Below are 24,580 nucleotides of genomic sequence, written 5' to 3'. Positions count from 1 at the left end.
CTGGACAAAACAATATGCTACGCTGCGCTATGTAGAACAAGCGGTTCCCGTTCTTCTAGAAGTTCAGGTGGCGCACATGGTCGAGCTGCTCCCGCGCGGCTCGTAGAAACCGGCCTCGCCGGCGTCGCCCAGAGCTGCACCCGTCCTTCATCTCACTTACACGGGGGGAGCAATCACCAGGCTAGCGCTTCGAATAGGGCTGACGGTCAAGTTGAAGTTATCCCCCTCAGACCAGGCCCTCGTGAGTCCCCCAAGGCCCGAAAAGGGAAGCTCAGGAATAATAGCGCATCCGTCGTTCGTCATTGGATCGCTAGGTTCATCATTCGCCTCCTACCTCATCAACCCAAGGACCTCAGGGGCTCTGTGTGCCCTGTTTCATGTTGCCCACCACTAAGTCGACTGGGATTTCTGTGACGCGTCTCAGATTGCCAATTTCCAGGGGTCCTTTTCTCTAAGGCCTCCCTCACACGGGCCAAAGGCGTTCGCCCGGGGGGGGGGGGGAGCAGCCCTGAGGCTCGTGAGCGATCTTCAGCAGAGTTGCATTCAAGGCGTCGGGCCTCGGAACCGCTCGCCGTTGATGCGAAGGTTACCCAAGCCAGGGCAGCAATCTGTTTCATCCGGCCAATACCCGCTCCTGGGCAATACCGGCAATGCTATTGTTCTTAACAGACGACCTAAGACGTGAAACATCCCAGGATCCTCGTTGTCTAAGTAAGCGGCTGTTGTGCTTGGTTCGACTTTAAAGAGCCGAGCCTGTCGATAATTATTGTAGAGAGCATATTGCACAGGGACAAAGAGGACCGGCAAACTCAGGTGTTAACGAAAAGTCGGCCTGTGCTCGTACACCGGGCATCCGAGGAGAGCCAATGCTGCTCTCTTATGATTAAAGTTCGGTAGTATTGCCGAATGGACTCTTCATTTTAACAACGGCCAGGACACGTCAGACGATGGAGTCTTGTTAGGGATCAGGCAACGAGTTGGTTGCCATCCTCACATCTTTTGTTTCCAAGTTGCTTTTCTCTCTCAACATTGTAGCCATTTTTGGAAACAGGCCGCCACAATCGTTGTTTCGCCGAACGACGAAACCGAGGCGCATGTTGAGAGTCTTGAGAGTGTCACATCATCGTAATGTTCTCGTCAAATTCGGCCTTATTTCTCTCAAGTTTCTTCTGACTCGAAGCTCAAGATAGAGTCCTTGGCGATGCTAGAATTCTAGCCTTGAACTCCTGGCGGATGTTTCCGTCTGTACCAGCGGCCCGTACGAGCTTCCCGTGCCTCTGGCGCCAACACCAAAGCTGAAGCCCCTCCCAGTGACGTCGGATGATGAAATGAGGGTTGTCTCTGTCTGTTGTCCATCACGAGCTTCAGAGTAAGCTTACTTTGTGTGTGCTGCAACGCATAGCCTCGCAAAGGACGTCCAATGTAAAGCATCCAAGCAGAGTAGGAAAAAAAAGCTGAGTAAACAATGCGTGCCTGGATCAGACGTCACACAAACACAAGCCCAGCTTCGACAATGGCAACATGCAAAATGCGTGACATGAAGCAAGGCGCGCTGATCATGCTTGGGAACCGTTGAGTCGCAGCAAGTCGACGGTACATTGACCGACACCGCTCCTACACCGCATTTCCTGGTAGATCTACCCATTGGCGGGGGGTTATCATCCTCACGGCCCAAAAATACCTTGCCTCACTGCAGAGGACGCCCTTGCTGGGCTGCTGGCTGGGCAGCAGCAGCAGCTCAGTCAGTAACAATTTTTTGGCGGGGGCGGACGGAGCCTGGAGTGGAGGGGCAAATGGAAAGCTCCAGAGAATCACAACATCCAGTCCAGTCGTCGGACGGCCAAAGGCCCCAACTCGACCTCCCCCGCCAAACCTCCAAACCTTCAAAACCTCGCGCCGCAACTTGAACCTCCTCCGATCTTGGGCCTCCCGTCGTCTTCCTTGTACTTTTCAGCATACCCGCCTATAGCCTCTTCTTCTTTTTGCTCTCTTCAGTCCTCTTCCATCATCATGTCGTGGCAAGGTCAGTCATCATCCCCCATCCCACCTTTTCCCCTCCCCCTCCCCCTCCATCGTCTGGTTCCCTCATCACCGCCTCTGGATAACCCCACCTTGAACTGCACATTTTGAGGTTTTCAAGAAAGCTGACGTGATGGCTGTCTCGCCGATATAGCATACGTCGACACTAGGTAATTCTACACCTAATCCTCAGTCATGACCGAGGCCTCCAGCCGTCTTGATCCCGACCGAGTACCGAGCCGATGCTGACCTCTATCAACACAACAGCCTCGTCGCCACCGGTCACATCGACAAGGGCGCCATCATCAGCGTTGCTGGCGACAGCGCCTGGGCCCACTCCCCCGACTTTCAGGTACAGAACCTCGTCCTACAGCTGGGCGGTCCTCTGATCCTCTATACGCCGTCTTTGTCCGAGTCCGTACTGACTCTTCCCACTTACAGCTCAAGCCCGAGGAGATGAAGGCCATCTCCTCCATTGTCAGCGAAGACAAGGCCGCCATCGACAAGGCCTTTGGTGAGGGTCTGTACATCGGCGGCGAGCGATACGTCTTGACCCGAGTCGAGGGCCGAAGTCTCTACGCCCGAGCGGTACGGATACCGAGCCCCACGAGAGCTCTCTCCATAGCCATCCCTCACCGCATATGCTAACATCTGACTCCAACAGGGCCGCCTCGGCGTCGCAGTTGCCAAGACCACTCAGGCCATCGTCGTCGGCCACCACGGCGAGGCCCAGGTTGCTGGCAACGCCACCAGCACCGTCGAGGCCCTCGCCGATTACCTCATCGGCCAGGGTTACTAGATATTCGCGAGTACGGGATGGGATCCCCTTAGGGAGCGCCAAGAACGCTGTCTACCCGCGGCCCGGATAGGCATCGCAGCTGTGACGAGCTGGTGTTGAGAGGAGGGCTTTTGTTTTCAAAGCACTGGGCGGTGAGCCCAAGCGTCGACCGGCGAGGAGGACATTTTCTTTGTTTGGCCAGGAATCGTCCAAACGAATTTGTTTCTACAACGATTCTGCATATAGGCAATCCAAGTGCCCTCCAAATCTTCCCATACAAGTCTTGTTCAGCATGGTGAACTGAAATGTCCAACTGACTGTATTCGCTGTTACGCCAAACTGCTGCGCCGGTTCAAGCAGACAAGGTAATATACAGTGCTTTTGTCCCTCCCAATGTGCTCGTGACACATTCCTTTCATAAACGCCGATGCCGGGATTCCAAGCCAATATGCTCCTCCCTGAACTCCGCCTCTGGCACTCTACCAAATCAATGCGACTCCCCACAAGCTCCTGGGCCTCGTGAACATGAACTCGTCTCGTCACAAGTCTGTGTTCCCTGGAAGAACCGACTTAAACCACCTAGACAGGAAGCTCGGCGTTGCGTCGACCAAGACCAATCCTGTCGACGAGCATTCCGATATAGGGCCCCACGACGGGAAGGCCACGCGCGAAGCTAGCAATCGTACCGAGGAAGTCTCCAAACAGGATGACTATGCCGTACGCCTCGACGAGGAAGCCGATAAATGTCCATCTCATGAGAATGAGGATCAAGCCGAGGAAGAAGGCGGCGGTGCCCTTAGCCTTTTGCTTTCGAGCGAAGAAGAGGAGTGTCTTTTGAGGTCCGATGATGATTGTCAAGCCGATGAGGAAAAGGATCTATTCGTGCGGAGGACATGTTAGCTTCGGGTTCTTGCATCGCTCGTTGGTTCGAGGGGTTCGAGGAAAGGGAGGGAGTCGTACATTTCCCATGGCAAGCCTGTAAGCAGTCAGCATCGTCAACAACAGGACGGCGGGCATTCGGAAAACTGGATGACACTCACATGGCTCTATCAAAGAACAGCATCACACCTCCGATGAGGAAGAAGCCTCCTGCATGACAAGTCATCAGCCATCATGGCTCGCAATGCGCCGAAGCTCTGCGCGAGCGCATACCTACCGCCAGAGCAGAAGACAACTCCAATTTCTAGTTACAACAGTTAGTATTGCTAGTCCTCCTCGACTTGTCCATGCGCGGCGATCCAATGCAACTCAGGGACCGAATAGGAAGATGGTCGCGAGGGCGCGCGCAGGCACAGGCAGGCACAGACGTACTTTGGCTGTCCGACATCCACATCGACATGTTGGGCGATTTGGTTTGGTATAACTTTGCTGGTCAAAATATGGATGGAGGCAAAGACTGGGGGATAACGACGATCGGTAATAACTGCGCGAGACTGGACTTGTTGCAAGGAGAGGAATTGGTTGCAAGGCGAAGCTGGGTGCAAGATTACACCAAGGTCGATGTTTCGTTTTTGCTACACGTGGTTCCTGCCTTTATCAGCTCTCGCCGCCCTCAAGGACACGCAGCAGCCACCCACCAGAGGTCCCTTCCCTTCCCTAGGTTCCAGGGGCGCGTAAAGTCCTCTGAGCGTTTGGGGCTCAAATGCTGATGGACAGGGCCCTGCCCAAGTGGGCTAGGGGAGATGTGGCCCCCCTGGAACGGGAGGGTGGCGATTGGCTGCTGGGGCCGAGGTGGGTGGGTGCGGGCTTCAGTTGAAATTTCGCTGCGAGTTTTACGAGGCTTTGCTTCTTCACCTTGCATTCTCACATTCTCGAAATGATCATGGCTCACACGACCACCTCGTTTGATCTCGCGGCGATTCCGATACGATTGTCCGCATAGGGGATCTCTTCACGGTAAGGACTATGGCGATAATGGAGACTCTGCAAGCAAGACCCAACACATGTTCTATTATGTCTGAACCGCTTCACCCGGATGGAATCATCAATCAACACAACAGATGGAGTTGCCCTTGCATCCCTCCTTTCTGTACAACCTGCCGCGACGGCCAGCTGCGTTCTTCGCCCTGGCAACTGAGACACGTCTCTTCCCCATACGTTCTCGGTAGTCTGTCGACCTAGGCGGAGAGCAACCGCGATCACGATTAAGCCGGAGCGTCAATTGCCATCCCTTGGCCGAGAGGCCTTGGGTGCATAGTTGGGGCTTGACTTTGTTGGTCCGACACTCGTGTGTCTCTAGCTGTTCTTTGCGTAGTGTTTATGTGCCTTGTAGTTCCTTGCAGAGCTCGACCATCCATCCGTCCTCTCTTGGATTACGTAGAAATCATCGCTTTAATTAAGTGTATAATGTCAAGTGTCCACGCTCATTTCAGAACCGTGTGAGCGCCACGGGCCTCGAGGAATTGTTCTGCAGCACCCTGAGGTAGAGATCTGATGAGACCAAAGATCTCCTTGTTGTGATACCTCAGTCGCGTCTTGGGGTCGAGGTAGGGTGCTGGCAATCCCGTCACATCGCAGTAGTGTTTGTTGTGCGCCAGAGATGGCGCTGACTCGATGTTTGTGTACGTAGCAGTGGGAGCCGAGACAGGGCCACCCGTAGGCTTGAGGCTCTTCTCGAGGACGAGCTTCGAAAGGCTGCGCGACGCCTGGGCGAGGTTCGGAGGCTCTTTGCCGTTCTCGGTGGCAGGTGTTGAGGTGCCGCTGGTCGAGAGGCCATCGTCGGCCGGGGTCGCGTTGCCGCTAACGTCCATGGGCGTGCCCATCGCTGAAGCTTCCCGTCGCGAGGCATCGCCGACGATGGCCTTCAGGTTCTTGTTTCGACGCTGGTTCGGCTTCCAGGTTGAGCTGCGAAACTTCTTGTGGGTAGAATGGATATCGAGCTTCTCGATGAGCTGCTGATGAGCGATCTGCGCCTCGGTAGGGGCGGCCATTTTCGCTTATTCCTGGCGGATGATATTCGATGAGATTGCGATAAAACTTGATTAAAAGTCGGAATGTTGCTGAGTATTGAATGGCAAGAATACTGCGTGTTGGCGTTGAACTACGCCAGGCGTGATAGCTCACGAGCTGGTCGGACCTCCAGGTTCTGCCGCGTTTCACCGCCTTCCTGAAATCGGCCAGGGTGTTGAGGGAGAAGTTACGCCAAGACGAATGCCCGAGGAGGGCGAAGTAAACAAGGGCTCCACGGTATCATACTCGGTCGAGACATCAACACTTGTAGACTACACAATTTGCAAAAATGGTAAGTCTCTCACATTAGCTGTTTCGAAATGCATATATAATTATGACTCTGGACTTACGAGTAATTACAGGAGAGCCCACACGAGCATCAACAGAACCTCCTCTTGTCCCGCATTATCACCAATGTGGTACGTGGTGATGGATTCAGGCTCAGAATGTGAGGGCGCTAATAGCTTGCAGGAGAAGCTCAATGAAGCTGTCGTTGTTATGAACAAGAGCCTTCAGGTAGAATTGACAACCCCTTTGACCGCAACGTCACGGGCTGACGAATACCCATAGGACATCAACATCCAAAACATGAACGTGGAGCTGGTAGCTCAAATGTTTAAGAACTACCAGTCTAATGTTCTATTTCATCTTGAGGGTAGGCATTCCCTTCTTTCAATCTACAAAGGATTTTTCTCACTATTTGGCAGCTACGGATAACTTGAAGCCTCCTAACTGAGACTTGAGTGAGGGTTGTTAGACATACGGCGGTTGGTGTTTACCATGGATGCTGTTTTGAACGAATGAACGAAGTCATGATAAGAGAATAGACCTGAGAGTCTACCTGCACGACCAGATGGTCATTATTGTCCACGGAAGGGCATATCCACCCTGGCGATGATAGGCGAGATACCAGAGGTTACCGACTGAAACCCGGTGATACTGGAGACGGGACGCTGCGCCTATCAACTGGTGCAACTACACGGATGGTAGAAGGAGAGATGGATGTCGATACGAATGCCGTCAAATATCTTATTGTTGTTGATACTTAACTTGAATAATGGGATGAATAACATCCTATTCCTTGAAACTTGCCTTGAACACTCTCGTTCATGTCGCTGGTTGCCCTGAACCGTGGCGTTGATCGCGTTAAGTTAGTGGATCCCGAGTTGCGGCATGTCACGTCCCTCATCAGCCTTGCAGCCTCGCACCCTTTACCTTACCTTGCTTCTCTCCAAGCTCCAACGTCTCGCAAGCTTACACCAATTGGCCACCGAATTAAATCCGTGTCGAATATTCCCATTTCTTTTCTCTCCCCATCATGATTTCCAACCCCCTCTTGTAATCCGCCATAGACTTCCACAACCATGGCTCCCTCTGCCATCGACGAGCCTGCCATCAAGGCGCCCGAGCCGAAAACGTACCCTCCTGCCAAGATCTTCCCCGTCAAGGAGACGCGCTTCGAGAACTACATCGAGCCTCAGAGCGATGGACGGAGGCGCGCGCTGCAAAATCCCGGCAGTGCGGCCATCGTCATCGATAATGGTGAGCCTTCTGCGCGAGGGCGTGCGACGAGCCAGGAGCTAACACAGGGTGTTCAGGATCCTCCGCCGTGCGCGCCGGCTGGTCCTTCGATTCGAAGCCGAGATTCAGCATCCCTCCCATCATGGCCAAGTATCGCGATCGAAAGCTGGGCAAGACGTTTTCCTTTGCTGGCTCCGACTGCTACGCCGACACGACCGCGCGAGGACACATTCGAGGCGCCTTCGAGGCTGGCACCGGAATCGTCAGCAACTGGGACGTTATGGAGCATGTGCTGGACTACATCTTTCTCAAACTCGGAATGAACGAGGCGGACGGCGGTATTGAGGTTCCCATCGTCATGACAGAGGCCGTCGCAAACTTGCCATACTCGAGGAAATGTAGGTTGAATCACCTGTCGCGCGCGCCGCATGCTAACCCTTCGTCTCCAAGCCATGACCGAAATCATCTTCGAGTGCTACGGCGCACCTTCATTGGCATACGGAATCGATTCTCTCTTCTCGTATCGACACAACAAAGGCAAGACTGGTCTAGTGGTCTCATCATCATACACCTCCACCCACGTAATTCCAGTCTACAACTCCAAGGCCTTGCTTGGCCAGGCGACGCGGCTGAACTGGGGAGGCTATCACAATGCCGAATATCTTCTCAAACTCATCCGACTAAAATACCCGGCCTTTGCTGGCAAGCTGAACGTCTCACAAGCAGAGCACATGCTTCGCGATCACGGCTACGTCTCCCAGGATTACGACAACGAGCTAAAGGGGTACCTGGATTGGACAGGTCTAGAAGATCGCGATATTGTCATCCAATATCCTTACACAGAAGAGGTGATTGTTCAGAAGAGCGAGGAGGAGCTGGCCCGGATAGCGGAGCGCAAGAAGGAGAGTGGGCGGAGACTCCAAGAGCAGGCTGCCAAGATGCGCCTGGAAAAGCTGATGAAGAAGGAGCAAGATTTGGAATATTACAAGGACCTCCAGAGGCGCATCACGGACCAGACCAAGAAGGAGACCCGTCGCCTTCTCGACAGCAACGATATCAAGGATGAGGCACACCTGGAGAAGATCATGAAGGAGTTGGAAAAGGCCATCAAGAAGGCCCGGACCAAGGATGTCGGTGGTGACCCTGAGGAGGAACAGGAGCAGCCCAACTTTGATCTCCTCGACATCCCCGACGACCAGCTCGACGAGGCTCAGATCAAGCAGAAGCGCCAGCAGCGTCTGCTAAAGTCCAATCACGAAGCTCGAGCTCGTGCCAAGGCTGAAAAGGAGGCCGAGAAGGCGCGCGTCGCCGAGGAGGAGCGTCTAGACCAGGAGCGACGCCAGAACGACCTCGAGAGCTGGCTCGACGAGAAGCGGCAGAGGCGCGCCGACACGCTCCAGAAGATGAAGGAACGGGAGCGCCTTAAGCAGGATCTTGGAAACCGCAAGTCCCTTGCGTCGCAGATCCGCATGAAGAGCATCGCCAACCTGGCCTCCGACAACCCGACCAAGAAGCGACGGCGCGGAGGTGACGACGATAACTTTGGCGCCAACGATGATGATTGGGGTGTATACCGTCAGATCGCTGTGGGTGACAACAGCGATGACGAGCAGGAGGAGGAGGACCTTCACTCGACCCTCAAGTCCCTCGAGCAGGACCTCCTCCGGTACGATCCAGACTTTGACTATGAGCACACCCATGAGGCACAGTCCGACTGGTCCAAGTCTCTCCTCCACGCCTTCGCCCGCGGTCCCCGCCCCTTCGACCCTGCCTCTCAGGCCGAGCTCAACCAGATCCACCTCAACGTCGAGCGCATCCGTGTCCCCGAAGTCGTCTTCCGCCCTTCCATCGCCGGTGTCGACCAATCAGGCATCGTCGAGATCGCCGGCGACATCCTCAACCAGCGTCTTGGCGGTGTGCCCAACCGTGACGACTTCCTCCGCGACGTTTTCCTCACTGGCGGCAACACCCTGTTCCGCAACTTTGATGACCGCGTGCGCGATGGTCTGCGCGCCCTCTTGCCCGCTGACGCCCCGCTGACTGTGCGTCGTGCTGAGGATGCCCTGCTGGATGCCTGGAAGGGCGCTGCTGGCTGGGCGGGAAGCTCGGCATGGAAGACGGCCAAGATCTCGAGGGAGGAGTATCAAGAAAAGGGGGCGGAATATATCAAGGTACGTCTGACCAACCAAGCTCGACCCGAATCACCACTGACTCTCCTAGGAACACGACATGGGCAACTCGTACGTGTAGATTCGGCAGTGTTGATGGGGGCATGGAGTCAAAAGCGGGTTGGTTCATGTACGGTAGATCAGGTTGTCAACTTATTAGCTTCAGGTTGCGTTAATCATGGAACAATGTCTTTCAAAAGCTCTGGCTCAGCTTAACCCTAACTTGGGTGATTTATTGCAAGCACTGTCTGAAAGTCTTGAAAACAGAAACACAATACGCCCTTCTGCAAATCACCTCCCACTTGTTCCAATATCAGCTCGGCCAGCCCAGCCGGTGAGCACCCCGGTCCTGTTGGAATCATGCAGATTCCTCAAGACCTGTAAAGGGTAGAAACGGCACGGATAACATTACCGCGAGATTTGTAGGCTCCGTACGGAAACTCCGTACATGGGGGTCTTGGTTGTAATAACATCAAAGGAGCCGAAACGCCGCTCTCCTATATAACATAACATTGGTCACCACAATCGCATCCTCAACGCCGTGATAAAAATAACGTCTTCCAACAGTCAGATGGATATCATTTGCGGTCAAGCCGCGGGTTGTTGTGCAGGCTCCTCGGGTTGTTGTAGTTGTCTGTTGATCTCCTCCGCTGTCCGCGTGTCCTCGGCGGCGGGCTCAGGCTTGAATTGATTACCCGTGTACTGCTGTCGCTCAGCCATCTGCTCCTGAGCCGCAAGGCCGGCCACGGCCTGCGCGACGGCCTCGAGAGGTGTTCCCACGGCAGGATTACTAGGTGCCGGCTCAGGAACGCTCGGCGCGGGTCCCGAAGTTGGTGGCGCCGGTTGAAGGTTGACATTAGGTGGAGGTGGGGGGAATTCGCCGTGAACATCCAGCAGTCGCGATTGCAGGTGGATGACATATTCGCGAAGGGCGTAATTCTCTGACTGCATAGTTTTGAAGGACTGTTCCATCTCCATGTAGTCGCGAACTTGTTGCTCGAGCTTCTTGATGTATCCCTCCTTGCGCTGTCGGAAAGCTCTCTAAACAAACCCAATTAGTACAGCGGATCTACAGCTCGCGATTCGTTCCACTTACTTGAGCGGCTCGGTTTTGGGCTGCGCGCTTTGACTGGGACAACTCCCGCTTCGCCTTGCGGCCATCGCCTGGCATCTCGTCTATCGGGCCAGGGATCTGCGGCGCGGGAGCAATGGGTGCGGCAGAAGGACCAGCAGTAGCCCCTGGACTATGTCCAGACGGGGGCGCAATGGGCATCATGTTTGCGGTTGGCGCGTGGTTGGGTCGGGCGCGGAGCTCAGGATGAATGTGAGCTTCAGCCTCGCCTTTAGCGGCTATAGCCCGAACAGCGTCTTGAGGAGCGGCCAGGTGGTCGAATCCATTCGATGGCCGCGCAGGAGCAGGCTGCAGCGGCGGGTTCCTGAGGTCGCGAGCGCCAGGAGGTGCCGACGAAGGCGACGTCGCGTCGTGATTCTTGAGGAGTTCGAGCTGTGCGCGCAGATGCTGCTCTGGAGAGGGGTGCTGGTGTTAGCCAATGCGCCCAGGGGCAAGCGGATCGGAAATCGGAGGAAGCGCGAGGCCGACGCCGGCGATGAGGAGCAGAATGTACAGGAGATGACAGATGAAGCTCTCCCAGTTCTACTATTGACATACGCTAGGGCGCGACAGGGATGATGTCAAGTGGAAGATGCAAGGTGCTGTATGAGTGTCGCGATGGACAGATGACGATGGGTGGCGGGTGCAACGAAGGGAGGAGTGTACAGCGAGGGACCAGGACGCGCCTGAGTATCAAGCGAAGCGACAGAGACAGAGACAAAAAAGAAAGAGAAGTTTGTCTTGACTGACCTTGAGTACTGGCGCCGTTGGCTGAGGAGTTCTGCATGCTTGAGCTCTGGGGGAAGAGAGTCTGACTCAGCATTCAGGAAGTGGGCGTGGGCGGCGGCGTGGGCGCGATGATTATTACTACGAGGGGCGGGCAAGACGCTGACGAAGAGGGAGAAGGCCGGCGACTGGTGATACGTTCGAAGAGGGATTATGTAACCTGGATGCGTAGAGGAGGGTGATCCAGGCGGAAAATGGCGTGGCTGGGCCGGGGATGGAGGGATGCGACAGTCGACAGGCTCCGTCGATGATGGATGGGGCTTCTCTCCGCCCTAGGTGGTGGAGGTTATCGCTTGTACAGTACTGCTGCACGTACAGCAGCTTGCTAGGCTGAATGATGGTGCCGTCTCCGTTACTGCTGTACGCGGAGCTGAGAGCCGTTGCCAGGAATCAATCTCTTTCTTGAGAAGAGTGGTGATGCGATGATGACCGAGGCGGCAAGTTGTTGAGAAAATCCCAGGGGCCACTAAGATTGTAGCTTCTTCTCGTCTCCAAGGCGAAGCCGCGAGCTTTAGTGAAGCTTCAACCTGAGGGGAGCGACAAAGACGCGTTGCTTCAGGCGCTGATGCCTGGTTGATTGATTGAGCGACAGACTGAATGAAAACTTGTAGCAGACCAACACGCTAGTTCCAGAAGAGCAACAAAAACCGACACCTCTTGCCTTTACCAGGCACCGACTTTTTTTTTTTTCTTCTTTGCTGATGAAGTTTGGCGGCGCGCAACAACAGGCGCGCAAGACGAGTCGAGCTCTCGCAATCGCAAAATGGGAAGCTGACTGATGAGGAGGGGAGGGGGAGTGGTGTAGATGCAGCAGGGAAAAGGGTTTGTCAGCAGCGAAGGCGGGTGAAATCATGTAAATGGGCCGTGCCCAGCGCCAAGAAGGAGCGATGGTGGGGGGGAAGAAGGAGCTCGGGCCACCTTTCCCGACACCAGCTTGCAGAGCCACGGACTCACGCGGACAAAACCCTGAATGCCCGATGTGGAAGTCCTTGGCTGATCGTCGCAACAACTGTAAATGGTGTTGACGTTGTAATTCATTATTGTGTGAATTGGAATCTTCTCAGAGTTCTGGACGCGCCATCTACAGCAATGTGACCTAGTGAGTGAAGCCTCACACCAGCCCTGAACAAGCAAGCCCTGAACTCTTTACTGCGTACTGCAGGCATGCGAACCATCAACCAAGACACATTCATTCCACCTCCGACGACATCACACGTGATGATTCAGCTTGCTACATTCTCCTCTGGCGTTGAGTGTTCAAACTGCTACAGTAACCATGTGGACAGACTGCTTGCTTGGCGCGGGCCAAACTCGGTCAACAACATCCATGTCCAGAGCTTCACCAAGCAAGCACGCCTTCATGTCCAACATGGAATCTTTCCTGCAGCCATTCCCAGTCCGCACGAGGCCTTGGACCAGCGAAGCCCGGCGCCTCGCTTGGTTCGGCCAATGATCTCGGAGCTCCTCCCGAGCTTTCCGGGCCCTTGGACGGCGCCTATCTCCAGGCCTCAGGTCTGTTGTCCGAGATAAATGATAATGTCTTCGAAAAGGGATTGGGATGAATACGCTAAATTAGCTTGGATAATTTCCGAGACTCAAGCTTCGGTAGCTTGTCTCGTCAACCTCGGGTTATAGTTGTGTAAGTCACACCCAATACCGAAATGGTCATGAGAGGATAGTCCTCTTCATTACGTAGGACGACGTGACACCCATTCAGGCTTAAAATCCCCTCAACAAAGTGTACAGTAAAGTCCAAAGCCGAGAGAGGCAGTAGGAAACCTGCCAGCACGAGGACCACAGTTATCAACTCCGTATCTTCCCCTCTCATAACCCGGCTCACCCCACGTACCTTTGTCGAGATACAGTACCTGTTCTCGGACGTCTATAAACAACACGAAATAGAGATCAAACACCACTAGGCTCTTATTGTAAACTGCCTAGTGCATCTCTCGGGTTTTGGCCATAATCTAAATATACACCGTGAAAGATAGCCCAAGATCCATGAATGAAGCGGAGATGTTAGACGGTACATGGCCCGCCACCCACAATTTCCAGTGCACAATGTATTTTCAATCTTCGCCTCTCACTCCTCTTCCACCTCTCATTCACCCAACCTTCTCTCAGCCTACCCCGATAATCTACATCGCTACCAACAACACATCTCCTCCCCCAGGATGCCCCTTCTCCGTCCCTCGACCCGTCTCCCCGGTCTCCTCCGTCAAGCTTCAACCATGGCCCAGCCACGATTCTCTGCCGGCACCGACGCCGCGAGCGTCACGCCAGCCCTCAAGGCTCTGCTCACATCCGACGGCGGACGGTGGACGCTTGCCAAGGATGGTGCGGCGCTGGAGAGGCAGTTCAAGTTTAAGACTTTTGCAAAGACGTGGGTGAGTTGGTAAACATCTCAATACTGTTGAGTGGTTTTGTGTATGGGTTTTGCAGAACTAGTTTTGAGGTTGTGAAAATATCAACAAACCGACTAACTCGACGCCAGGACTTCATGACAGGTGTGGCACTCCAATGCAAGATTAAAAACCACCACCCAGAGTGGTCTAATGTGAATATCCCTCCTAATCTCGTTCTCTCATTCACTCTCTAACCATCAACCAGGTCTACAACACCACCTTTGTCCGCTGGACGACCCACAACCCAGCCGGCCTCTCAGACAAGGATATCGACATGGCTGCCCAGTGTGACACTCTCGCCGCGCAGCTAGGCGAGCTGCCCCCGGAGCCAGTGCCCGAGGCGGCGGTCGAGGCGGAGGGGCAGAGCTGCGCGATCCGAGGGCTGGCTGATCGGGCTGCTGGTGCTGCAGGAGACTGCTGTACGCCAAAGAGTAAATGATCGATGGCGTATGTGCGATGAAGCAACGGCGAGGTTTGTACATATGGTGTAGGCAGAATAACGGGGAGATTGTCCATGACATTGACGAATTGTAACACCTTGCTGAGCTCTCATGAGACTGTATTGGATATCATGACACCTGGGTATGTGAGATATGATGACATCAGGTTCTGTCAAACTGCTCCAATTTCAACGAACGACGTCGATTATTAAGTAGATAAGTCTAGAGCCTCTCCCGGGCGTAATGATTTTCTGTATATACAAGCGTAAAAAGTCGTTCTTATTCCACATCCCCAAAACGCCATGCGAATGCTCGAATCGCAGACCACACATGCCCGCTGGGCAAACGGTCTACGTCTTCATCATGATCAACAGCCTCCACTTGCTTTTCAGTTCGTCAAGCTCCTGGCTCGGCCGGCCTCGATTCACCGCAATCAAGAGTGTGTCGTCCTCCCAGGGTTTCCTCTGTAGCCGTTTATTGAGCCTTCTTCTGGGCCTTGATGGCAGCCAGCTTCTTCTCACGGCGGCGCTTGTGAGCCTCGGCACCGGCCTCGGTGTCCAGGCAGAAGTCCCACCAACGGAAGCTGGAGGCGTAGTTGCCAATGAACTTCTCGTGGTGAAGGTCGTGGTGCTCAGCGCCAGCCCAGAAGGGGAGGAAGTGGCGCAAGCTCCAGGGGAAATCGTAGCCGCTGTGGGCGTCGATGGCCTGGAAGAGTCGCAGGACGATCCAGACGTACATGGTGAAGAGGTGAAGCTCGCCAGTGACCTTGAGGAGGACGATGGGGCAGCCTACGACACCAATACCGAGGAGGGCGGTTTCGATGGGGGAGGCGTACTCAGCGGCGAGACCGAAGGGAGCGGAGTAGGTGTGGTGCATCTTGTGGATGGCCTTGTAGAGAGGGCCGTAGTGCAAGGCGCGGTGGAACCAGTAGTGCCAGGCATCCTCCATAATAAAGCAGATGGCGATCTGGTAGGCCATCTTCCAGACGGGAGGGAAGGGCACGTTGTAGTCCATGCCGAGGTAGGTGGCGATGGGGTGGAAGAACCAGATCTGAGGAAGCTCGGCGGTAAAGTGGCTAACGAGGACGATGGCGGCACAGTCCCATTGCTCCTTCAGGGTGGGAATCTTCTGGGACTGAATCTTGTAGCGGTTGAAGAAGGGAATGAAGTCCATGATCATGTAAGGAATGCAGCGGCCGAAGTAGACGAGCTCGTGGAGGACGAAGCTCATGATTCCGGTCGCGAGGGTGTCGTTCTGCATCCAAAGGTACCAGGCCTGAGTAGATTGTCAGTCTCGTTCGTCTAGGCGCACGGCGGCGAGAGGGAATCGGATCGACATACGGCCCAGAGCTTCTCGAGGAAATTGAGCTGGACATTGTACTTTGAAACCTCTTCGAGGACAACAAAGTAGTCTTTCGTCTGGTTGAACGAATTCATGGTCGTGTTTCTGTGAGGGAAGGGGTCAGAGAATGTTTGTGGGAGGCATTGGCGCATGTGGCCAAGAGTATCAGGGGGAGACTCACAGCACATCCATGGTGAAAGGTAAACTTGAAGCACCGGATTGCGCAAGGACAAATTCAAGAAGGAGAGAGGCCCGGGAGGTCTAGGAAAAGGTCACCAGCAAACACCAGTTTAGCCAAGAGTCGTCGAGGAAGGCGGCTCGTAGAACAAGTGTCGCGATGGGCGGTGATGGGAGAAGAAAACAGAGCGGCTGTTGGGGAGGTTTTATCATTTCCTCGATTGCCCGGACAGATCCAATGGGGGTACGTACCAGTGGTGGGCGGCGGGCCCTTGGGTTGGTTACACACAGGCCGAGAAGGGAGATTCACACGTGCTCCTCGCCCCCAACAGGGCCGTTGACAGCCCAAACAAAGGCTTCCACAAAAGCATAAGGACCCCTGGATCGTGTGGCCCGTGCATGACGGAACGGCAAACTCGATGGCAGATGGGCGAGCCAGCGAAAATGGTTCCAGAATGAGGCCACTATCTAATTGCCCTTCCGGCTTCCGGCCCCAGCCTGCATGGCTGAGCACCAGTCAAAACGGCCGAAACGTGACGGGAGACGGCGTTCCAGGGACCGTCAAGGGGGATTTTCAGATGTGTTTTCGGAGGCTCGTCACCGCTCCAGATTTCGTATATCCAGGATCTTGGACGGCAATTTTGAGGAATGAATTGAGGTGCTCTCGGACCATTCAGAGGCCCCTGGTATCTGCTTTTTTTTTTTTCTGCCGGGGCCGAGCATGAGGGGGAACATGGCGCCTCTTTAACAAGCTGGAGGTGCAATTGAAGGCGGTGAAGATCCAAATCAAGATCAATTTAGCGGGCGCAATCACCAACTCCTAACTCCAGACAGCATCTCTTTGAGGCGTCGCGAATTGATCCAGAACTCGCTGCGCAGCTCAAGAGCACATCAACCTGTTCATGCCTCGACCCCTACGTGCCCTTGTTGCTGGCCGTGCTCTGCCTTCATCATAACAGGTGATTCTTACATTTGAGCGTATCCTGGATGGAGTAGGTGGCAACACATTTTCCCATTCTCCCACAGGGATCTCCAACCCGAACCCTGGGATCTCATCCTCGCAGAGCACTGCCGGCCATCCAAGCAAGTGATGTGTAACTCGACTGGATTGAGAGGCTCCATTCGGGACGGCGCTCTCCCGGACGTGAGAGTTGGCGAGAAAGTGGTGTGGTTTTCCTTCACCGGCGCTTGAAGGCGGCAGCGATCGAGTTAGAAAAATACCCCTGGACTACTGCGCAGATCACCCTCGCCTCCAAGTATCAGATTATCAAATCCGATCTACTGGGTCAAATGTCAGTGGGTGCCCCTCCCCCCTTGTTCTAAACCCGTCACACATTTCCGCATGGCCGTCCATCAATCTTGCGCCCTCTTTTTCGTTTTCGGCTTTCTTCTCCTCTTAGACGCGCCTTCGGCATCCATTCCAAGCCTCACCCGTTCGTCTTCACTCGCATGATTCTTCCCATCCTTGACTCCCGCAAATTCCCATTCACATGCAAGGCCATCCGCCCAATCAAGCTCCTTGCAATTGCAACTTTGTCGGCGCCAGCAGACGGCGCTTCGATCCTCCATGATCTAGAAGAGGTTCATACCCACGGCCTGGTGCGAATCTTGACTTTCCTTTCTTGGACTAGGGCGCCTCCCGTACTCGGGGAAGCTGCGAAGGCGTGCGGCTCGTTGCGCGACCGAATACGAGCCCTGTACATTTTATGCCTGCGCTTGAGATGCCCTTTTCGAAACGGTCGTGGGACCGGGAATCTCCGTTTCTTCTTGGCCAACGTGAATGACCATCATCGCTGGGGTGCAATAGTAGCTTGATGAGTTTGTTGACCGCCTTTGCAGTGTCTGCTATTGGTTCCCTGAATTTGGCGTCCTCTCCTCTATGCGCTTCAAGCTTTGTTGACAACTCCCCGATGGAACAGTGTGTTAGTGTAGGGTGGCTACAGTAGGATGAACATTTGTAGAGCCATATCTTGCGCATAACATGGAACATAGTTACGCACGGTTAAATTAATGATTTGATTTCGTCTTGCGCTGTTCTTTATGTGTATTGAGACGAGCCATTGAGTTCCAGAGATGATGTTTTAATGCTTTGTTATAAACGTCTGTTTTTTGGGCTATTTGTTAGAAACTGTGATCCACAAAGGCTCACTCTTCACACGATGATGTCAGTTAAAGGACCTGTCAAAACTACAGAACGTCGTAAAACATACTCAAGTTTTACACTTGTGTTAGATTAGCCTATTCAGATACTTCTAAATTCTCTTCTAAAAGGTTACACAATAGAACAGAGTGCTTGAAGGAGTAGCAAAAAGCCATGGTTTTCTACTTAATAATGGTCTTATGCATAGTATTGAAAACTGCTTTAATATGTGATGTACGAAAGCTTGGAATTGACTGCGCGTTTTTGTTGTGAGGAAAACCACAAATCCGGCACTCACTAAGAGTGTCAATCTTGAACAAGTCTCAGAGTCCAAGCTTAGGCCACTTCCACTTTGTCAACCCTCTCATTCACCTCAGCACCACCCTGCTTAACCTCCTCCTCATACATCTCTGTGGCAGACTTGGTACTGATCGCACTAAACTTTCTCAACGGCGCTCCGCTGGCAAAGAGCTGATCCACCTCCTCCAAGGTCCTGCTCTTGAGCTCAGGGATGAAGAAGAAGGTTGCCACCACCATGATAAAGTTGATGGATCCATAGATGAAGCCGACCTTTCCACCAAGGTTTGCATATTTGGCGTTGATGAGATATGGCATGGTAAATGAGGTGACAAAGGTTGTCAGCACAGAGATGACGCTCGCAAAGAGGTTGGTCTTTTCCTTGAGACGAAGCGCGGCCGTTTCTGAGAGGACAACATATGAACTGTGAAAGGTTAGATATTTTATCCCTTTCAGACGGAGATTTTCATATGGACTTACCATGGAGCCCACGACAGACTGTAAAAGAATTGAAAGAGCATAAGAGAAGACACCATGAGTTCCTTTTCATGGTGGTTGATGCTCTTCGCGTCGATGGATCCCACGCCTCCCAGGATCATGAGGAACACTCCCATCAGGAAACCACCGACCATGATGACCGGCCGGCGTCCCGTGGTATCGATGTAGAACCAGGTGAGAATGACACCAAACATGCCAATGATGTTGGAAATGACATTGAACAGGAACGAGCGATCACCGTAACCCTGAGACTGGTAGAAGATGACGCCATACTGGGATGGGAACGCCTGGCCTGTGATCTGTTGGCCAAACATGGCCAGGACGGCAACGCCAGTTCGAACCTGATGACATTATTAGTATTTTCTACACTCTTCGACCCGGGAAATGTACTCACGCGGTTGCTCTTATCAAATACCTCTCCCCAGGTGCCCTTTTCTTCATGAGCGTGCGCATAAGCCAATGCCTCAATCTCAGTTTGGATATCCTCATCGGTAGCAGACTTTCTCAGCTTCTTCATGCTCACCACGGCCAAATCCCTTCTGTTCCTGCTCAACAGCCAGCGAGGTGACTCTGGCAAGAAGGGCAAGAGGCAGAAGATGATGGCGGGCACTAGAAGCTGAAGACCAATGGGGATACGCCACCCTGAGGCGCTCTGCATGCTCTTGGTGCCGTAGGTGACGAGCGTTGAGATGACCTGACCAAAGATGATCATGACCTGGATTGTCGAAGCAAACATTCCACGAAGAACCTTGGGGGAGACTTCGGCCGAGTAGATTGGAATCACGACGATGGCCATGCCCGTCATGCCGAATGTGATGATTCGGCCAATGGTGAACTGGGCTGCTGTAGTGGCGCTCGTCTGAAGAGCAACTCCGCTAGAGATGAGCGTCAGTTGAAGTACTGAACCATTTCCAGCATAACTTACACAAAAGAGACAAGGCAGATGCCGAGAATGGCGGCTCGACGTCCCCATTTCTCAGCAATCCAACCACAGGCGATGCAACCCTGAAGTGAGCGTCAGCATCATGATGGCGGCATATGAATTTTTTAGCGAGAAGCATACCGCTGCTTTGCCGAGAAAAGGTGTAGCTGTCATGACTGAAGAAAGCCATCCAGGAAGAGCACAAACGTTCTTGTCGTCGCACTCGCCAAACATGCTGGTGAAGCTGTGCATAGCTTGGACGCCACCAAACGTTCCGACATCGAAGCCAAAGTTGAAGGCGCAAAATGCCAAGTATCTATTCAAGTCAGTATCGTGTGTCAGGTGTTGAGAAAGGTTGGCTCACATCATGATGAAAACAAGCATCCCGTTAAAGTGCTTCAGTCGCTGAGCCGGCGACAAACTGTCGTTTGCCCCATGGCTGCCGGACTCTTTTCCTGCCATGTTGACGGGGTCGGCAATCAAGTCTTCTGCTGAGCCTCAGTCAAGAGATATATGTGAGCCAAGAGGAATATGAGACACAAGAGACCTGATCGACCTGGGCTCTTGGATGGTCTGGTCTCGTATGTTTGAGCTTGGTATATATACAAGCCCCAGGACCCCAGAGCTAGGGCCGGAAATGGCACAAGAGCTAACTTAGATCACATCATCGTAGCAATTACCCCATGGGCAATCAGAATAACCTTGAACCGGCGCTGTAGGGCGTAAGGTTGCGGGCCGTTGAGTGCGAAGTCCGTAGATGGGATGTGGAGAGATGATGCGAAAGCCGGTGGCGGGCCTGCGAGTTCCGGCGCGAGTTCCGACGATCATCACGGGGCTTCTGATTGAGCGCCAATTGACGCCCCGAGAGAAATCCTTGCTGGAAACTAATGGGAATACAAGGGGTCGTCCTCTTCAAGGTCCATTGCGTGCTCATTTGACACGATATCGCTCACGCTGAGACATATCATGGGACGGTTGCCCAAGCACCTCATCTCCAACCTTGAATAGCTTCATCCTGAGCCAATTGAAAGAGAAGACAATGGCGGAGAAGCGACCAAACTTTCTCATCATCGTTGCCGATGACCTGGGCTTTAGCGACTGCGGTTGCTTTGGCTCGGAGATTGAGACGCCCAACATTGACGCCTTGGCGACTGAGAGCGGTGCTCTTCGATATACCAACTATCATGTTGCTGCAGCGTGTTCCCCAACGCGATCGATGCTGATGACTGGTAAGAATTAATCCTAGATTATTCTACTTGCTGCTAAAACTGACCGAAATACAGGAACTGACCATCACATTGCTGGACTCGGTCAACTCCAAGAAATCACTCGCGCATCCCCAGCTCACTACGGAAAGCCGGGTCATGAGGGCTACCTCAACCAACGCGTTGTGGCACTCCCGGAGCTTCTATCTGACGGCGGCTACTTTACCTGCATGTCTGGCAAATGGCATCTCGGCCTCAGGCCAGAACATCACCCCATACAGCGCGGCTTCAAGAAATCATTCGCCCTCCTCCCGGGGTGCGCCAACCACTACGCTTATGAACCCCAGTACAAGGATCCTGCGACGGAGCCTGGAAAGTTCTTTGAGACTGCGACCCGTGCCCTTCACGTTGAGGATGAGAGAGTCCTCGGTCGGCTGCCAGACGACTTTTACAGCAGCGATGCATATGCGGACAAGCTCATGTCATATCTGGAGAACCGGACAGAAGAGGAGAAAGACCAGCCATTCTTTGCTTATCTTCCCTTCAGCGCGCCGCACTGGCCTCTTCAAGCACCCAAGGAGGTATGCGACAAGTACCGCGGCTTCTATGACGATGGCCCTGAGGCGCTGCGACAGAAAAGACTGGCTAGACTCAAGGAGCTTGGCATGGTTGACCCAGGCGTGAACCCTCATCCTGTGGTGATAATAGACGGAAAGCCAGAGAACTGGGATGATCTTCCTGAAGACATCCGAAAGGCCTCGGGCCGTGCAATGGAGGTCTATGCTGGTATGGTTGATCGCATGGACTGGAACATTGGCCGCGTTGTCGACTATCTTCGTAAGACCGGCGAGTATGATAACACGTTTGTCTTGTTCATGAGCGACAATGGTGCCGAAGGGGCGAGTTATGAAGCCCAGCCTATCGTTGGCGATAGCATTATGGCTCATGTGGAAAAGTACTACAATAACAGTCTGGAGAATATCGGCCGTGGGAACAGCTTTGTCTGGTACGGCTGTCGTTGGGCTCAAGCGGCAACAGCTCCCTCTCGACTTTACAAGATGCACTCTACAGAGGGCGGATGCCGAGTTCCTCTTGTGGTGAGGCCACCCGTCAGTATGGGTATATCCTCGACAGCTGGAAATGGAGTCATCACGGACGCGTTCTGCACCGTCATGGATATTGTACCAACTGTTCTCGACCTAGCGAAGTTGAAGCACCCTGGGACACATTATAAAGGCAGAGAGATTGCACCTCTTCGCGGCCGTAGCTGGACGAGATTCCTCTCACTCATCCATGACACAGAAGGAAGCTCCAAGGCGCAGGTGCACGACCAAGACTACGTGATGGGATTCGAGATTGCTGGATCAGGGGCTCTACGGCGTGGCGACTGGAAGATCACATTTGTCCCAGCACCAAAGGGTCCACAGAAGTGGGAGCTCTTCAACATACGGGAGGATCCTGGAGAAGTGGACGATCTATCTCAGAAGCATCCTCAGCTTCTCAAGGAAATGCTCGAGCTGTGGGAGGAGTATAAGAAGGATGTGGGAGTTGTGGGCTTGGCTGGTGAGTACGAGGCTGGCGTTCAGGGCGATGCAAAGACGACTTTGGTGGATGAGTTGGAAGACCCTTATGCGTGGATCAAGTACATAGGTAGGCCCGAGATCACACCGGAGAGACTCAAAGGCGTCATTCCATCTGTATCGTAGGGATTTTGGCAGTTATTAGGATATATAGATTTGCAACTGCTAGTTTATGCGGGCATACTAAGATGTCTAGTAAAGGCCACCCTTCAGCTGTCAGCCAGAAGATGGATCTTGGCCTCCAAAGTCAGTCCAGATGGACAGATCAGGCAGCTCAGACATGTTCCACGTCAGATAGTCTGACATCTCACCCGCTGTCCGGATATAGTCCTCCATGGAAGGATGTACCATGTGTAGATCGGTCATCTCCATCTGACCTGGATCCATCCCCTGTGCAATGACCTCCATTGCTTGGTTGTGAGGAGCAGTAGGTCCTGGGTTGGGAGCTGCGACGAGATGCTGATCTGGGCCAGCATTGTCGACAGAGTTGATAGGCGGCCGCTCCTCGTTTGTACGTCGCGCAGGTTGCGAAGCTGAGATTACAGACGAAGAAAAGGTCCTCGGACTGGCGCTCTGGCGTGCCTTTATCTCTGTCTGCGCTCGACGGAACGGGGCGAAGCTGACCAAGTGGTGAACCTCTGCGGTGCCAGCTACTTCAGGTGACATGCGATGTGGTCTGGAAGAATGGTTAGTCTGAGAGTTTGGTAGTTGTGTAATTGAACATACGTTTGAGAGTCTCGCCATTCCTCTGCAATGTCACGGAAGCCAAAGAGAATGCATAGAGGCAATAGCGTCCGGACCTGCCTAGAGTGTGAGTATCTGGACTTCTTCGAAGACAATGTAAACTCACATATGTACTCTGACCATCCTGATTCGCATGTACAAGGTCAAAGAGTTGAAGTGTTGTCCTCAAGTTCTGCCTCGTTTTCTCCGTAGACTGGTCATCGTTTGCCACTGTCGCTGAATGGATGATCTGCACTTTGCTAGACTCGAGCGCCGCATCTGCGCAGAAGTTGTCATCAAATGCGACACGACCATGTGTGAGCCCTTGCCGGACGATATCGGAGACTGCTGCAGCGTGGAAGCGACAACGTTCTTGACACTGAGAACGGAACTCGGGTGGTGCGTGCTGGAACGCCGCAGCTAGGGGAAAGCTGAATCCGGCTAGGGATATCCTCGTGAGATCAAAGATGGCGGCATTATACATCAGGTGGAGGTAGAAGAGAGCTCCGATCGTGTGCTGGTCCTTGTGTATGTAAGTGTTGAGCTCAGTGATCTGGAGTCTGTCTGGAAGACTCTCGTAGAAAGTGTCAAGCTCCCTGATAAGAAGCATGAACGGTGAAGACGAGTCCCATATGTTTGTGTCAGTGGGCGGCAAAGTTCGGATGATTCTGTCAATTGTTAGTGACATCACGAGTGGAGGAACACAATGAGTTACCGAAGGACTTTGCCTCGCAATCTAACCAACACTGTGACCAGTGGTAAGAGATCGAGATCCTTTACGAATGTTGACATGTCTTCCTGTTCGATACCGGGTAGAAACGTCTTGTTTGATGGTGTTTGAAGTAAAAAGTCCTTGTCAGAGCACGGCAATGGCACCTGAGGGATGTCTTCCCGCCAAGAAGAGTTCTTGTCGACCCCTGATGATAGAAGAACATCAATTGTGTAGCACGCCCATACTATCCTGTGGTTAATCTCTTGTTCAAGATTTCCAGACAGTTGAGTCGTCGCTTGGAGGTGTTGCGGGGGACTGTCCAGGCCGAGAAGACGCATAGCGCGGAACACGCAGCCACAGAGCATGAACACTAGTGAGTGTTGATCATTCCTCAGCCCATACTCGCAGAGAAGAATCATGGTCTATATATGTAAGATCGTTGTCACCGATTGCCGACTTTCGACGTACCATTATTTGGTGAATGGTCGGGAGGTGAATTTCGTCAAACACCATCTTGCGCGCCTTTTCGGCCCACACATCGCCCGGGACAGGCCCAGGTTCATGGTTTGGCTCTGATGAGGCATGTAAAGAGTCAAGGTAAATACATCTAGAGAGGTTAGAACAGCTTAAAGTGGAAGAGTGTGAAGTGTACCTCGCACTCAAAGCGCACATGGCGTATAGCAGAGATTCGCTGTAATCCTGAATGACACTGGCTCGAGCCATTGAGTGCATGAACGATGGCTTGTGAATGAACGCTAGACATCTCAGGTGATGAAAGCGATTGAAATACGTATTAATGAGGCGGGAG

General features: G+C 53.3%; 11 protein-coding genes across 11 annotated transcripts; 5 read left to right on the top strand and 6 right to left on the bottom strand.

The window, feature by feature from the left end:
• Positions 1-1,863: 1,863 nt before the first annotated feature.
• On the top strand, positions 1,864-2,818 carry NCS57_00266200 (Profilin; the record flags this gene model as incomplete). Its single annotated transcript, XM_053052687.1, has 4 exons — positions 1,864-2,023; positions 2,232-2,371; positions 2,461-2,607; positions 2,684-2,818. The coding sequence occupies exons 1-4, from the start codon at positions 2,011-2,013 to the stop codon at positions 2,816-2,818; spliced, it is 435 nt and encodes a 144-aa protein (XP_052917933.1). The 5' UTR covers positions 1,864-2,010.
• A 558-nt stretch (positions 2,819-3,376) lies between these two features.
• NCS57_00266100 (uncharacterized protein) lies at positions 3,377-4,136 on the bottom strand (the record flags this gene model as incomplete). Its single annotated transcript, XM_053052686.1, has 5 exons — positions 3,377-3,673; positions 3,758-3,773; positions 3,838-3,886; positions 3,954-3,980; positions 4,109-4,136. The coding sequence occupies 5 exons, from the start codon at positions 4,134-4,136 to the stop codon at positions 3,377-3,379; spliced, it is 417 nt and encodes a 138-aa protein (XP_052917932.1).
• Positions 4,137-5,160: 1,024 nt separating this feature from the next.
• Positions 5,161-5,727, bottom strand: NCS57_00266000 (YL1-C domain-containing protein; the record flags this gene model as incomplete). Its single annotated transcript, XM_053052685.1, has 1 exon — positions 5,161-5,727. One exon carries the CDS (start codon positions 5,725-5,727, stop codon positions 5,161-5,163), a length of 567 nt encoding a protein of 188 aa, XP_052917931.1.
• Positions 5,728-6,035: 308 nt separating this feature from the next.
• Positions 6,036-6,482, top strand: NCS57_00265900 (DASH complex subunit DAD4; the record flags this gene model as incomplete). Its single annotated transcript, XM_053052684.1, has 5 exons — positions 6,036-6,038; positions 6,109-6,165; positions 6,218-6,262; positions 6,317-6,401; positions 6,454-6,482. 5 exons carry the CDS (start codon positions 6,036-6,038, stop codon positions 6,480-6,482), a joined length of 219 nt encoding a protein of 72 aa, XP_052917930.1.
• A 628-nt stretch (positions 6,483-7,110) lies between these two features.
• NCS57_00265800 (uncharacterized protein) lies at positions 7,111-9,517 on the top strand (the record flags this gene model as incomplete). Its single annotated transcript, XM_053052683.1, has 4 exons — positions 7,111-7,288; positions 7,345-7,665; positions 7,718-9,438; positions 9,488-9,517. 4 exons carry the CDS (start codon positions 7,111-7,113, stop codon positions 9,515-9,517), a joined length of 2,250 nt encoding a protein of 749 aa, XP_052917929.1.
• A 506-nt stretch (positions 9,518-10,023) lies between these two features.
• Positions 10,024-11,369, bottom strand: NCS57_00265700 (BZIP domain-containing protein; the record flags this gene model as incomplete). Its single annotated transcript, XM_053052682.1, has 3 exons — positions 10,024-10,476; positions 10,532-10,959; positions 11,297-11,369. 3 exons carry the CDS (start codon positions 11,367-11,369, stop codon positions 10,024-10,026), a joined length of 954 nt encoding a protein of 317 aa, XP_052917928.1.
• A 2,137-nt stretch (positions 11,370-13,506) lies between these two features.
• On the top strand, positions 13,507-14,176 carry NCS57_00265600 (4a-hydroxytetrahydrobiopterin dehydratase; the record flags this gene model as incomplete). The annotated part of the gene is made up of 3 exons (XM_053052681.1): positions 13,507-13,719; positions 13,827-13,889; positions 13,943-14,176. The coding sequence occupies 3 exons, from the start codon at positions 13,507-13,509 to the stop codon at positions 14,174-14,176; spliced, it is 510 nt and encodes a 169-aa protein (XP_052917927.1).
• Positions 14,177-14,651: 475 nt separating this feature from the next.
• NCS57_00265500 (uncharacterized protein) lies at positions 14,652-15,710 on the bottom strand (the record flags this gene model as incomplete). The annotated part of the gene is made up of 3 exons (XM_053052680.1): positions 14,652-15,452; positions 15,518-15,623; positions 15,700-15,710. 3 exons carry the CDS (start codon positions 15,708-15,710, stop codon positions 14,652-14,654), a joined length of 918 nt encoding a protein of 305 aa, XP_052917926.1.
• A 2,461-nt stretch (positions 15,711-18,171) lies between these two features.
• NCS57_00265400 (MFS domain-containing protein) lies at positions 18,172-20,014 on the bottom strand (the record flags this gene model as incomplete). The annotated part of the gene is made up of 6 exons (XM_053052679.1): positions 18,172-18,556; positions 18,613-18,971; positions 19,025-19,505; positions 19,556-19,635; positions 19,694-19,868; positions 19,917-20,014. The coding sequence occupies 6 exons, from the start codon at positions 20,012-20,014 to the stop codon at positions 18,172-18,174; spliced, it is 1,578 nt and encodes a 525-aa protein (XP_052917925.1).
• Positions 20,015-20,591: 577 nt separating this feature from the next.
• Positions 20,592-22,463, top strand: NCS57_00265300 (Sulfatase domain-containing protein; the record flags this gene model as incomplete). Its single annotated transcript, XM_053052678.1, has 2 exons — positions 20,592-20,781; positions 20,836-22,463. The coding sequence occupies 2 exons, from the start codon at positions 20,592-20,594 to the stop codon at positions 22,461-22,463; spliced, it is 1,818 nt and encodes a 605-aa protein (XP_052917924.1).
• Positions 22,464-22,553: 90 nt separating this feature from the next.
• NCS57_00265200 (uncharacterized protein) lies at positions 22,554-24,504 on the bottom strand (the record flags this gene model as incomplete). Its single annotated transcript, XM_053052677.1, has 6 exons — positions 22,554-23,013; positions 23,064-23,137; positions 23,188-23,728; positions 23,776-24,194; positions 24,241-24,379; positions 24,425-24,504. 6 exons carry the CDS (start codon positions 24,502-24,504, stop codon positions 22,554-22,556), a joined length of 1,713 nt encoding a protein of 570 aa, XP_052917923.1.
• Between the last annotated feature and the right edge of the window lie 76 nt (positions 24,505-24,580).

This window comes from Fusarium keratoplasticum, chromosome 2 (genome assembly GCF_025433545.1).
Source record: "Fusarium keratoplasticum isolate Fu6.1 chromosome 2, whole genome shotgun sequence".
Taxonomy (NCBI): domain Eukaryota; kingdom Fungi; phylum Ascomycota; class Sordariomycetes; order Hypocreales; family Nectriaceae; genus Fusarium; species Fusarium keratoplasticum.
Note: the sequence above shows the minus strand (reverse complement) of the source record. Positions and strands in the feature narration are given on the sequence as shown.